The sequence below is a fragment of the Bombina bombina genome, chromosome 1, assembly GCF_027579735.1.
Source record: "Bombina bombina isolate aBomBom1 chromosome 1, aBomBom1.pri, whole genome shotgun sequence".
Lineage (NCBI taxonomy): Eukaryota > Metazoa > Chordata > Amphibia > Anura > Bombinatoridae > Bombina > Bombina bombina.
Window position 1 is genome coordinate 201,556,588 of NC_069499.1, and position 12,645 is coordinate 201,569,232.

General features: G+C 40.3%; 1 protein-coding gene across 1 annotated transcript in view; it reads left to right on the top strand.

Annotated features, from left to right (window-relative positions):
- MIA2 (MIA SH3 domain ER export factor 2) overlaps positions 1-12,645 on the top strand; it is a 598,301-nt gene that overhangs the window by 430,478 nt on the left and 155,178 nt on the right. The window contains exon 19 of the mRNA XM_053711462.1: positions 9,441-9,579. Within this exon, the coding sequence (XP_053567437.1) occupies positions 9,441-9,579 (139 nt within the window). The remainder of the gene's footprint in view (positions 1-9,440; positions 9,580-12,645) is intronic.

Below are 12,645 nucleotides of genomic sequence, written 5' to 3' on the forward strand. Positions count from 1 at the left end.
ACAGCGTTCAGACAATAGGAGGCTTGGCTATTGTAGTGGTACTTCAATACTAAGCAAAGAATGAGTGCAAAAGGTGATCCTTAAATAGGGTGGAGACAGGAATGTAGAGCAGTGATTCTTAAAGGGACAGTACCTGCATATGATAATGTATATGACTGAGAGGTAAATCCTGACAGGATCCCCCCTTCAAGGAGCGACTCCGGAGCTCATGGTCCCGGAGAGTCAGGATGTCGTTGATGAAAACGAGAAACCAATTTAGGCGCAGAGATATTAACAGCGGGTTAACAGGAGTCATCATCAGGTGGGTAACCTTTCCAGCTAACGAGGTACTGCAATGCCCCGTGTAACATTCGGGAATCCTTGATGGAGCGAACCTCGTATTCTATATTTGGGTCGACAGAGATCCGAGGAGGAGAAGTATTCGTCTTAAAATCCCTTACAGCACGATAGGGTTTAAGCAGGGAGACATGAAATGTCGGGTGAATCTTCATAGTATCAGGTAGAGTGAGACGAACAGCATTGGCATTCACAACATGAGCTATCGGATAAGGACCGACATAAAGTGGGGCTAACTTCTTACATGGAGTGTTCAGTCGTAAGTGTTTCGTGGAGAGCCAAACCAAGTCACCTATTTCATATTTTGGAGGTGGTGTTCTATGTTTATCCTAGTACAGTTTGTAGAGCTTCTTTGCGTTTTCAATTGAGGGCTCAATACGAGTGAAGTTTGGGGAAATACTGTCCGAAAACTCAGCGATTGTAGGTGAAGAAGACTCTTGAGTAGGATACAGTTGGAATGCTGGATGAAATCCATAGTTTGAGTAGAATGGAGTTTGATTAGTGGCGGTATGTAAGGTGTTGTTATAACAGAATTCTGCGTATGGTAGTAAATCCGCCCAAAGATGTTGTTCGGAGGAGCAAAAAGATCTTAGAAATTGTTCCAGCCATTGGTTACAGCGTTCGGTCTGCCCATTAGTCTGGGGATGGTATGCCGTCGAGAGCCGTCTGTCAATATGAAAAAGTTTACAGAACTCTAACCAGAGCTTACTGGAGAATTGAGTACCTCTGTCACTTAGAATAGTCTTTGGCAGACCATGTAGCTTGATGACATTAGAAATGAGAAGTTGAACAGTTTCCATTGATGTTGGTAGTTTTTTATAGGGAATAAAATGACACATTTTTGTGAAGAGATCCACAACAACCATGATCGTGTTGAGGAGAGTGGAAAATCGACAATAAAGTCGAGAGCTATCTCTGTCCAAGGTCTCTTAGGAGTAGGTAAAGGTAGCAAAAGGCCATATGGAGGTTGTTTCTTTCTCTTCGATATGGTACAGATGGTACAGGTGAGAACATGTTGGGAAATATCGGTAGTCATATTTGGCCACCAATAGAACCTTTTTGCTAAATCCAGGGTCTTTTTGATACCAGGGTGACCTGCAAGAGGAGAGTCATGTATTGACTTAAGAAAAGAATGGCGAAGTATGGGTGGAATGTATAAACGGGAGCCAAGATAATAACATCCATCGGACTTCAACTGTAATAGCTGTAGTGGTTTTGTAAGATCCTTCTGTTGTTCTGTGCGAATACTGGGCAAGGTGTCATAAGTAAAACAAAGGACATTTTCAGAAGGAATGATACTTTGATTGGTGGGTAGAGACATGGACTCAGATGGAATCCGGGATAGAGCATCGGCTTTCTGATTCTTTGTTGAAGGTCGATAGGTAATGAGAAAATTAAAGCGTGAAAAAAACAAATTCCATCTAACTTGGCGTGAGGTGAGTGTTCTGGAACTCTTCAAATACTGAAGGTTACGGTGATCTGTGTAGATGAGAGTGGGGTAAGTGGTACCCTCTAAAAGATGACGCCAATGTTCCAGAGACAGTTTGATTGCGAGTAATTCCTTATCCCCTATGGGGTAGTTTTGTTCCGAGGTATTTAATGTCCTGGAGTAATAAGCTACGGGATGTAGAGGTGTATTTAAATTGTCTCGCTGAGATAATACTGCTCCAATCGCAAAGTTGGATGCGTCAACCTCTAGAACGAACTGGAGTTTAGGGTCAGGGAAACGTAAAATGGGTGCATTGGTGAATTTCTTTTTGAGTGTATCAAAAGCTGACTGGCAATCTTGTGTCCACTTGAATGGAACCTTAGCCTTTCTAAGTGTGGTTAAAGGGATTGCTAACTTAGAAAAATCTTTAATAAATTTGCGGTAGAAGTTTGCGAATCCCATAAAGCATTGAACTTGGCGTCTTGTCTTAGGGACAGGCCAGTTCAATACTGCATCAATTTTTTTATTCTCCATAAAAATTCCAGAAGGGGATATTTCGTATCCAAGGAAAGATATGGTCTGTGAATTGAAAACACATTTTTCGGCTTTTGCGTAGAGAAAATTGCTTCTAAGCCGGGATAATACTTGTCTCACATGTAGTATGTGTTGTTCTAATGTTTTCGAATAAATGAGAATATCATCTAAGTATATGACGATATACACATCTAGAAGGTCTCTAAAAAGATCATTAATTAGATGCTGAAAAGCAGCAGGGGCATTACACAACCCGAATGGCATGACTACGTACTCGAATAGTCCATAACGGGTTCGAAACGCAGTCAGCCATTCGTCTCCAGATCTTATTCGGAGTAGGTTGTATGCACCCCTTAAATCCAGCTTTGTGAAATACTTAGCTCCCTCTAATCTCTCGATAAGCTCCGGTATGAGAGGTAGAGGGTAGCGGTTCTTTACCGTAATTTTGTTTAACTGGCGGTAATCGACTATAGGTCTAAGTGTCCCATCTTTATTTTTTACAAAAAATATTCCAGCCCCTGCTGGAGAAGTGGAGGGACGGATGAACCCTTTTCTGAGGTTTTCGTCTAAATACGTTTTTAAGTGTGTTAACTCATTATCAGATAAAGGAAATATGTGCCCAATTGGAATCTCTGACCCAGGGAGTATCTCAATGGGGCAGTCATATTTCCTATGTGGCGGTAGACTCTCCGCCTCCTTTTTACTGAAAACGTCAGCAAAATCACTATAAACCTCAGGTATGGTTTGTACGTCTGGAGAGATAGAAGTTTGTAAGATAGGAGAGGGGAGACAAGTATTTTGGCAATATAGAGAGTTATAAGTAAGCGTTGAGTTGGACCAGTCTATCTGGGGGTTGTGTGTATGCAACCATTGCATACCTAGAACCACCTGAGAGACCGGAGAGTTTATTACATCGAATGATATATATTCTCTATGCTGATCTTGAGACACAACAAGTAGGGGTATAGTGTGAAATTCAACAGGCCCTGAAGAAATAGTTTTCCCATCTATCCCTCTTAAGAAAATAGGAGACTGTTTCTGCATGAGTGGTATTTTATTTACAGTGGTAAATTCCTTATCAATATAAGATGCTGTAGCACCGGAGTCAATAATCGCGGTGGCGTGCAGACGTAGTTGTTCCCACTGTAACAAAAGAGGGATTTTTATGTAAGCAGCTGAATTCTGTTGAGTAGTACAGCAATAGTATTCTGTTAAGGTCTTACCCTTGCTTTGTTTCAGAAGAGATGGACAGTCTCTAACAGTGTGCTCCTCTGAGGCGCAGTATAGGCATAGGTTATTGGAACGTCGTCTGAGCTTTTCTTGTGGAGAGAGAGGACCTTTGATGAAGGCTATGTCCATGGGTTCAGAGGTGCTTTTGTGTAGTGAGGAGGGATGAGGAGTCTAAGGTGGTTTCTTAGGGTTAGTGTCATGCCCTGACTTTTCATGGTACCTCTCCCTGAGGCGCCTATCTATCGTGATACTGAGGGACATGAGCTCTTCTAAAGTATTTGGTATATCTGTACGGGACAACTCATCCTTTATTCCCTCAGAGAGACCCAGTCTGAACTGGTTCCTAAGGGATAGATTGTTCCATTCTGAGTCTTTAGCCCATTTTTTAAATCTGTGATGTAGTCTTTGACTACTCTCTTCTTTTGTCTAAGACTCCGCATGGCGTTTTCAGCTGTAAGCTGTTTGTATGGATCCTCATACAATTGACCCATTGCGGTGAAAAAATTATCCAAAGAGTTTAATATCTGTTCATTATCCTCAAAGTAAGTGTTTGCCCATGTACGGGGTTCACCTCTAAGGTAGGATATGGTCGTGAGTACTCTAATCCTATCGTTTGGGTAGGTATGAGGTCGTAAAGCAAACATCAGTAGGCATGCATTTTTAAACTCTCTATAGAGAGTCCTGTCTCCATGGAAACAATCAGGGGGGCTAACCTGGGGTTCATAAATAGGTTTTCTTTTGTCTACCACATCCCTAATGTATGCCTTAAGGTTATCATTTTCCACTTTTAATGCATTGAGACCATTAGTGAGTAAATCTACCCTTTGAGTTAATGCCTGCATGTGAGTGTTAATCTCAGCTGGATCCATGTTTTTAGGGCTTAGTATTCTGTCACACTGGTTAAGAAATCTAGAATGAAGACACAGTATTTTAAGTAAGATGACTGAATCACAACTACTGAGATGGGGAATAAGTAATAATATGCAAATAAATGTTTGTAGCAAGAAGATACTGAAAACCACAATAGTCACAGGGTATGTGAAGGCAGGTTTCATGTATCAGCAGGCTGTAATTATTGTAAGGATGTGTATAGTAATGTTAACCCTATGGCAGGCGGATAAAAGTGGATGTGCAGCAGTCTGCAGGGAAGACATAAACCATATATCCTTAGAAAAGGGGTAACTTGTTAATATAAACTCTTACATGTAAGATATGGAAATATGGAGGACACATATAATGATAATTAGGACTCAGCAAGAAATGGTAAGTATGGAGGAGTGAGAAACAGTAGGTAACGGTAAATACTGAATTTGAGAGAGAGCCAACTTAATAACGGAGCACAGAGGAGGATAAGACTGCTTAATGTAAGTAACCGTAGTTTAGATAACATTAGTTTTAAGGCACTATGCAAGGTTTTAGATAACTCACAGTGTTTTCTCAAGTGCGGGTTAGAGCAGTATGCTGAGCGGCAGAGCAGCTGGCGTGTGACGTCACCGTGGTCGTGACGGAGCTCCGTAGCAGCGATGAGACAGATGAATGGAGCGGCACTATACCGGTGAACAAACAGCTTGAAAACTTTAGGAGTAGATTGGAAGTAGATGTTACAAGCAGTCCCAATTAACAAGTGGTTGTCAGCAGAAAGGAGTTCAAGCAGATAAAAAGGTTAATCTTGAATAAGTAACAGGATTGCAGCAAAATTGAATGAACAGCGTTCAGACAATAGGAGGCTTGGCTATTGTAGTGGTACTTCAATACTAAGCAAAGAATGAGTGCAAAAGGTGATCCTTAAATAGGGTGGAGACAGGAATGTAGAGCAGTGATTCTTAAAGGGACAGTACCTGCATATGATAATGTATATGACTGAGAGGTAAATCCTGACACATTAACACGGTCAACCACATATACATCTGCTTAGTTAACCAACCAATATTTATTTGTCCATTCAAATAATAACCTTGTTGCAACATATCCTATTATATTCATAAATACACACATTGGTGTGTATGTGCAACGCATTGATTTTGAGTGTGTGTTTTTAACTTAAAGTTTTTTCTTCCCTATTTTAAACACAACTCTATTAAAAGTTATATTTTAACTATTATATCATCTGTCCATTTCTCGTGTAAGATTGGCAACAGTACACAAGCTGTAAATCACCTTTACAGACCTTACAGAAGATCATTAAACTTCCTGAGTGCTATATGTGTATACTCCCATTAGGATGCTTTTCACCTCCTATAACAGTTTGCTTCAAGTTTGCTCTATACACAGCACCCTCCAGCTCTTAGTATATTGCACGGATTTTCGTCTACCATTAAATTTGAGCTATAGGAAGTTTTTATCAATTTGCAAGTAGTGCCATTGGACCCCCTCTTTTTCTTCCAAGTAAATCAGTTCACTGTATACTAAAAGGATGTGTACCTTCACATTCCGATCCATAAGGATCATTTGCATTTCCTTCAATTTGCCTTCTTAGACAAGTACTACCAGTTTGTCTTGCTTCCTTTCACATTGGCTACAGCACCACGAGTGTTCACAAAGGTGCTGGGAGCTTTACTGACAGTGGTTCGTCTGCAGGGGATTGCAGTGGCCCGTACCTGGACGACATTCTGGCTCCATCCTTTTCGGTGGCTCAGGATCACACACAGAGGTTACTCTCAAGTCTTCAGGTTCATGGTTGGAAGGTCAGCCTAGAAAAGAGCTCTCTCGTTCCGGCTACGAGAGCAAACTTTCTGGGAATGATCATAGACTCTCTCAGTATGCACATCTATCTTAAAGACCAGCGCAAGCAGAAGCTTCAGGGAGTGTGTTGTCTATTTCAGTCCATTGTTCATCCTTCGGTAGCACAATGCATGGAAGTGGTAGGTCTCATGGTTGCGGCATTGGAAGCTATACTGTTTGCTTGATTTCATCTTATACCACTACAGGGATGTATGCTCAGACACTGGAATGGAGATCATTCAGATCTGTCTCAAGTCATCCATTTGGATGCTGAGAAAAGAGAGAGGCTTGCCTGGTGGCAATTGCCAGCTCCAGTTCTACTAGGAGTGAGTTTCTGTTACCCTACCTGGGTAATAATCACCAGAGACGCAAGACTGTCTGGCTGGGGGTCAGTATGAGGTTCTCAAAGAGCTCAAAGAACCTGGCGTTCAGAGGAAGTATCTCTCCAGATCAACATTCTCGAGTTGAGGGCTATATACTTATATAATTGGGTTCCTACCGGTATATCCAATTTCGGTTGGACAACATCACGACCATGGCCTACATCAACCATCAGGGTGGCACACGGAGCTCTCTGGTGATGCAGGAGGTGTCCCGAATCCTGCACTGGGCAGGGATGCATCAATGTTAGGTCTCAGCTATTCACATTCTAGGTGTGGAGAATTGTGAAGCGGATTTACTGATCAGGCAGAGTCTTCACTCAGGGGAGTGGTCTCTGAATCAGGAGGTTTTTCTAGATATAACGCGCAGATGGGGTGTTCCAGATATAGATCTGATGGTTTCCCCCTTCAATGCCAAGCACCCTAGGTATGGATTGAGGTCTAGTGATCTTCAGGTTGAGCTGGTGGATACTCTAGTAGTTCAGTGGAACTTCAATCTGGTTTATTTGTTCACTCCGATTGTTCTTCTTCCCCGGGTGTTGGCCTTGTGTGGATAGCGCCTGTGTGGCCACGTAGGACCTGGTATGCAGATCTTCTGAGATTGTCTACTCCTTGGTAGTTGCCTCTTCGTCAGGATCTGCTGACTCAAGGACCATTCGTTTACCAAAATCTAGATACTCTGCTTACTGCATGGAGTATGAACAAATGATTTTGGCTCAGAGAGGCTTCTTTGAAAATGCCATTGATATTCTTGTTCAGGCTCGCAAGCCAGTCACCAGACCTATCTACTACAAGGTAGGGAGAACTTATCTTTACTGGTGTGACCAGTGAGGTTTTCTTAGCCTAAAGTCAAGCCTATGCATATCCTGTTTCTCCAGGAGGGTCTGGAGAAAGGCTTGTAGGACAGTTCTATCAAGGGTCAGATTTCTGCCCTTTCAGTTTTGTTTCACAAGAAGTTGGCTAGTTTACCAGATGTTTTTTCAAGCTTGATGCTCCTCTGGAGCTTAAAATTAGTTATTAAAGTTCTTCAGAGAGCTCTGAATGATTCTCTGCATTCTGTTGATATTTAGTTGTTCACTTGGAAGGTGGTCTTTGATTTGTGATCCTCCATATCTAGTGATCCATCAAGATTAAGGGTGTGTTGAGGACTCAACCAGGCTTTTTACCTTAGGTGGTGAATACTCGTAACATCAATCTGGAGATCGTAATTCCTTCTTTTTGTCTAAACCTGTCCTCCTCTAAAGAGTGACTGTTGCACAATTTGGATGTGGTCAGAGCGTTTAAATTCTCCCTTCATGCTACTTAGGAGTTTCGTCAATCTTCTTTCTTCATTCTATATACCGGTAAGAGCAAGGAGCACACAGCACATTCTACCTGTGCAGTGTATTTTACTTGGGCCTTCAAAAATGAGGCGTCAGTTGAGCAGATCTGTAACAATGCTACGTGGTCTTACTTACACACTTTCACAAAATTCTATTTTTAATTTTAATGTTTTTGCATTTGCGGAGGCATCTTTTGGGAGAAGGGTTCTACAAGCGGTGGTTCCTAGTTCTGAGGCCTCCGTCCCGAACATTTGTGAACTCCACAGCTTGGTATTGGTCTGCAATAGGTTATGAATTTTCTTGTGGACTGACTCTCACTGCCAAATAAAGGAAAATAAAAATTATGCTTACCTGATAATTTAATTTTCTTCTTGGCAGTGAGTCCACGACCCAGTGCATATTTTATTGGCGGCAGTCGTTTTTGGCACCTCTGTACCCCTTGTATCTCTCTTAACTTTTCCTTATCCTTGGCTTCTCAGATGGAGGGATTGGGAAGTAGGAGTGATATTTATAGTATTGTTTGGGGTGTCTTTGCCTCCTCCTGGTGGCCAGGAATACTATTTCCCATAGGTTATAAATGTTCTCATGGACTCTCACTGTCGAGAAGGAAATTAAATTACTGTATCAGGTAAGCATCATTTTTATTTTTTCTTAAAAATAAATTGGATGCTAATTCCTGGATTCAATTCTAATTATGGGTTTTTAAACTCCACTCACCATAAACTTTTAAATAAACATTTGGACCTGTTAAAGAGATTTGTTTTATTTTTTCCAGTATTTTTCTTTGCATTGTTTAAGAATTTCCATTATGCAAGTACTTACAAAATGTGCAGTTTCCCTGCTTGTTCACACTTAAAGGGCTATTAAAAAATTAATTCTTAATAATAATGTTTTCAAAGAAAAGAATGTATTTAAAGATAGTCTGAGAATAATATGTAGATTTTTTCAATTGTGGTACTTGTTTTAAATATTGAAAATATAAAATATTTAAGATATTAAGTGGTAAAGGTTTAGTTTCTATAAAGCAATGGGTGTTATCATGTAGCAACCTAGGTTTTCCACTTATTTGTGTCTTCTAGTGAGGACGTTTATCATCAAATATTAAAAAGATAAGAGTTTGCAAACAAGGCTGTGTGGAATACAGGATTGTTATTGTAACTATCTAATATGGTTTCTTTATTGTCCTCAACAGAAGAAATCTATAAAGGGTCATAGAAATTCAGTGGAATTGAGAAAACTGGCAATTTTGAAACTTAAAGTCCAAGCAAAGGGAACAAAATAAGTCTCAGACTCTTTAATGTCCCCTTAAGTGTCTATATATGTATATATTAAAATGGACTTCAGTTTTGTTTCTAAATTGACATGACCACATTGGAAAAGCACCATTTATCTTTCTTATCTTTATTTTACATACAAATCTTTGCATAACATTATTTTTGTTTTACATGTTTCTGCTCTTTGGTACATGTTTTTGTTTTCTTTAAACAGAGTGTATTGAAAACCTTCAGAACACAAAACATTCCCTGTCCTTAGAGAAGGAGAAGCTAGGAAGTGAAGTAGAGGAGCTGAAGCAGAAAATGAATGTAATGTCTGAGAAGCATGAAGAGAGTGAAACAAAACTTCACAGGTAATGTAGCAGAGAAGGCAAGAGCAGGCATGTTGTATTTAATTAGTATAGACCAACTGGTCTGAGGAAGGGACCAGAGCGTGCTTTTTTAACATATTATCTTGGCCCCTTAATTAGATCCTCATTGACTTGAAGAACCCCTTCCCCGAAGGGGCAGGACAAAAACAGGCCCTGCCAACTTAGACCCAAACGAACACCTAAAAAACTTCACTACTAATTTTCTGTCCAGGTATGGTCAGGAAGCTTGCTCCTTCCCTTAGGCTTTGCAGATGGAGCTTCTTTTGTAGAGTACAGAGGGCCGAGATTCTTCTTCTGGCATGTCCATAGGCATTTGAAGAAGTGACTTGTGTTTGGAATCCTTTTATCTTGTGCAGGTGCGCTATTGGTTGCTTGTTTTAGGTCACACGGGTTGCATGCTGATGGCGTCATGGCTGTGTCTCTATGGCTGCTGCCATTTTGGTTGAGGCTTTATTTAATAAAAAAGCGTTTGTACAATGCTTATACCACTCCGCATTCCGTTTTGAGTTTTCTAACCTCTGCAGTTATAGAGTGTTCCTCCTCCACTTTTCGACCTAGAAAGGAGAAAACTTATGGAAAAGCCCGTCCCTAAGCCTTCCTGTATCTGCCTCTTTATTTTTTAAAGAGTTATTTTTCTCTTGTTTAACTTTTTTCTGAGGTATAGTCATTTATTTGGCGCTTGTTCTTTTTAGCTCTGAACATGCCTCTGTTTCTGCTCATATGGGGGATAATGCAGTATGCAACCTTTGCCATAATCCCGCGTTTGGAAGATATAAGTTGTGCCAAGATTGTATTAAAGAAATGTATGGATGTGATCTGTCAAGAGGCTCTGACCCTGTAAATGCTTTTTTTGAAGGTGACGATGGGGAAGTATTTAGGGACTTTTAGAATTCCCTGCAGTCAAGGTTTGATATTTGCAAGGCGTTATTTGTGCCATACGTGAAACACTTAATATGGAGGAATCTGATCAGCCCTCTAATTCTGCTAACTATTCATGTTTTTATAAAAATACAAATGAAGCAGAACTGTGTAAAATGTCTAAAAACGTTTTATTACATGACATGATTAAGGGCTTAAGACCCAAAACGTCATTTGTATGTATTCTCCCTATGTTGCAATTAATGGTAACGGTTTTTTGACAGTTTAAACAGTGCTGCTGCCTTTGTATTTTTCTATGGATTGGATTGGGGATTTGCAGGACCCTACAGCGTGCACATGTTTATAGAAGTGCTGGAACAGTGTCTTGTTTTCTGTGATCATGTTATCAAACTCCAAGAAATATTTTCCTGTTGATTCATCCTTGTCTGCTGTTATTGTTTTGGTGTGTGCTAAGCCTGAATGTCCATTAACAGTGCCTGATAAAATAACAAATTTGTGTACTTAACAAGTTTGGGAATATTCCTAAAGTTAATGCTGCTATAACTAAACAAATTGAGAGCATGCCTACTGGTGGCTCATGCAATTTTTTTGATTCTATGGAGAAGAAAATTGAAGTTAAATATGAAAACTGTTTCCCCATGCTATGTTACAAGTTTATTGCCTTTGTTTTCTGATACTAAATATGTTAAATTATTTACTGATAATTTGCAAGATAACCTTCCTCCAAGGGAGGAAGATGTCTTTTCCTTTTCTCCAACATTGGTGTGTCCGGTCCACGGCGTCATCCTTACTTGTGGGAATATCTCTTCCCCAACAGGAAATGGCAAAGAGTCCCAGCAAAGCTGGCCATATAGTCCCTCCTAGGCTCCGCCCACCCCAGTCATTCTCTTTGCCGTTGCACAGGCAACATCTCCACGGAGATGGTTAAGAGTATGTGGTGTTTAGTTGTAGTTTTTTTATTCTACTATCAAGAGTTTGTTATTTTAAAATAGTGCTGGTATGTACTATTTACTCTGAAACAGAAAGAGATGAAGAATTCTGTTTGTGAGAGGAAGATTTTAGCAGACAGTAACTAAAATCCTTTGCTGTTTCCACATAGGACTGTTGAGATGAAGTAACTTCAGTTGGGGGAAACAGTTAGCAGACTTTTCTGCTTAAGGTATGACTAGCCATATTTCTAACAAGACTGTGTAATGCTGGAAGGCTGTCATTTCCCCTCATGGGGACCGTTAAGCCATTTTCTTAGTCTCAAGCAGAATAAAGGGCTTAATATGGGCTATAAAACTGGTAGACACTTTTATGGGCAAAATCGATTGCTTTATTTGGGCATTTTATACATGTTTATGCTGGTATTTCACATTTATAAACTTGGGGAACGTTTTTTAACGTCAGGCACTATGTTAGACACCTTTTCCAGTCAGGAAGGGCCTTCCCAGTTGTAGGCTGAGCCTCATTTTCACGCCATTACTGCGCAGTTGTTTTTGAGAGCAAGACATGCAGATGCATGTGTAAGGACCTGAAAATAGTTGGAAAAGTTCCTAGAAGGCGTCATTTGGTATCATATTCCCCTCTGGGCTTGGTAGAGTCGCAGCAAAGGCTGTAGCTGGGACTGTAGAGGGATTAAATCTGTAACCGGCTCCGGTTTCGTTATTTTAAGGGTTAAAGCTCTGAAAATTGGTATGCAATATTTTTAATGCTTTAAGACAACGTGGTGAAATTTTGGTAAATTTTGAACGATTCCTTCATATTTTTTCACATATTCAGTAATAAAGTGTGCTCTGTTTAAAATTTAAAGAGACAGTAACTGTTTTGTTTTAAAACGGTTTTCTCCAACATAGGTGTGTCCGGTCCACGGCGTCATCCTTACTTGTGGGATATTCTCTTCCCCAACAGGAAATGGCAAAGAGCCCAGCAAAGCTGGTCACATGATCCCTCCTAGGCTCCGCCTACCCCAGTCATTCTCTTTGCCGTTGTACAGGCAACATCTCCACGGAGATGGCTTAGAGTTTTTTAGTGTTTAACTGTAGTTTTTATTATTCAATCAAGAGTTTGTTATTTTAAAATAGTGCTGGTATGTACTATTTACTCAGAAACAGAAAAGAGATGAAGATTTCTGTTTGTATGAGGAAAATGATTTTAGCAACCGTTACTAAAATCCATGGCTGTTCC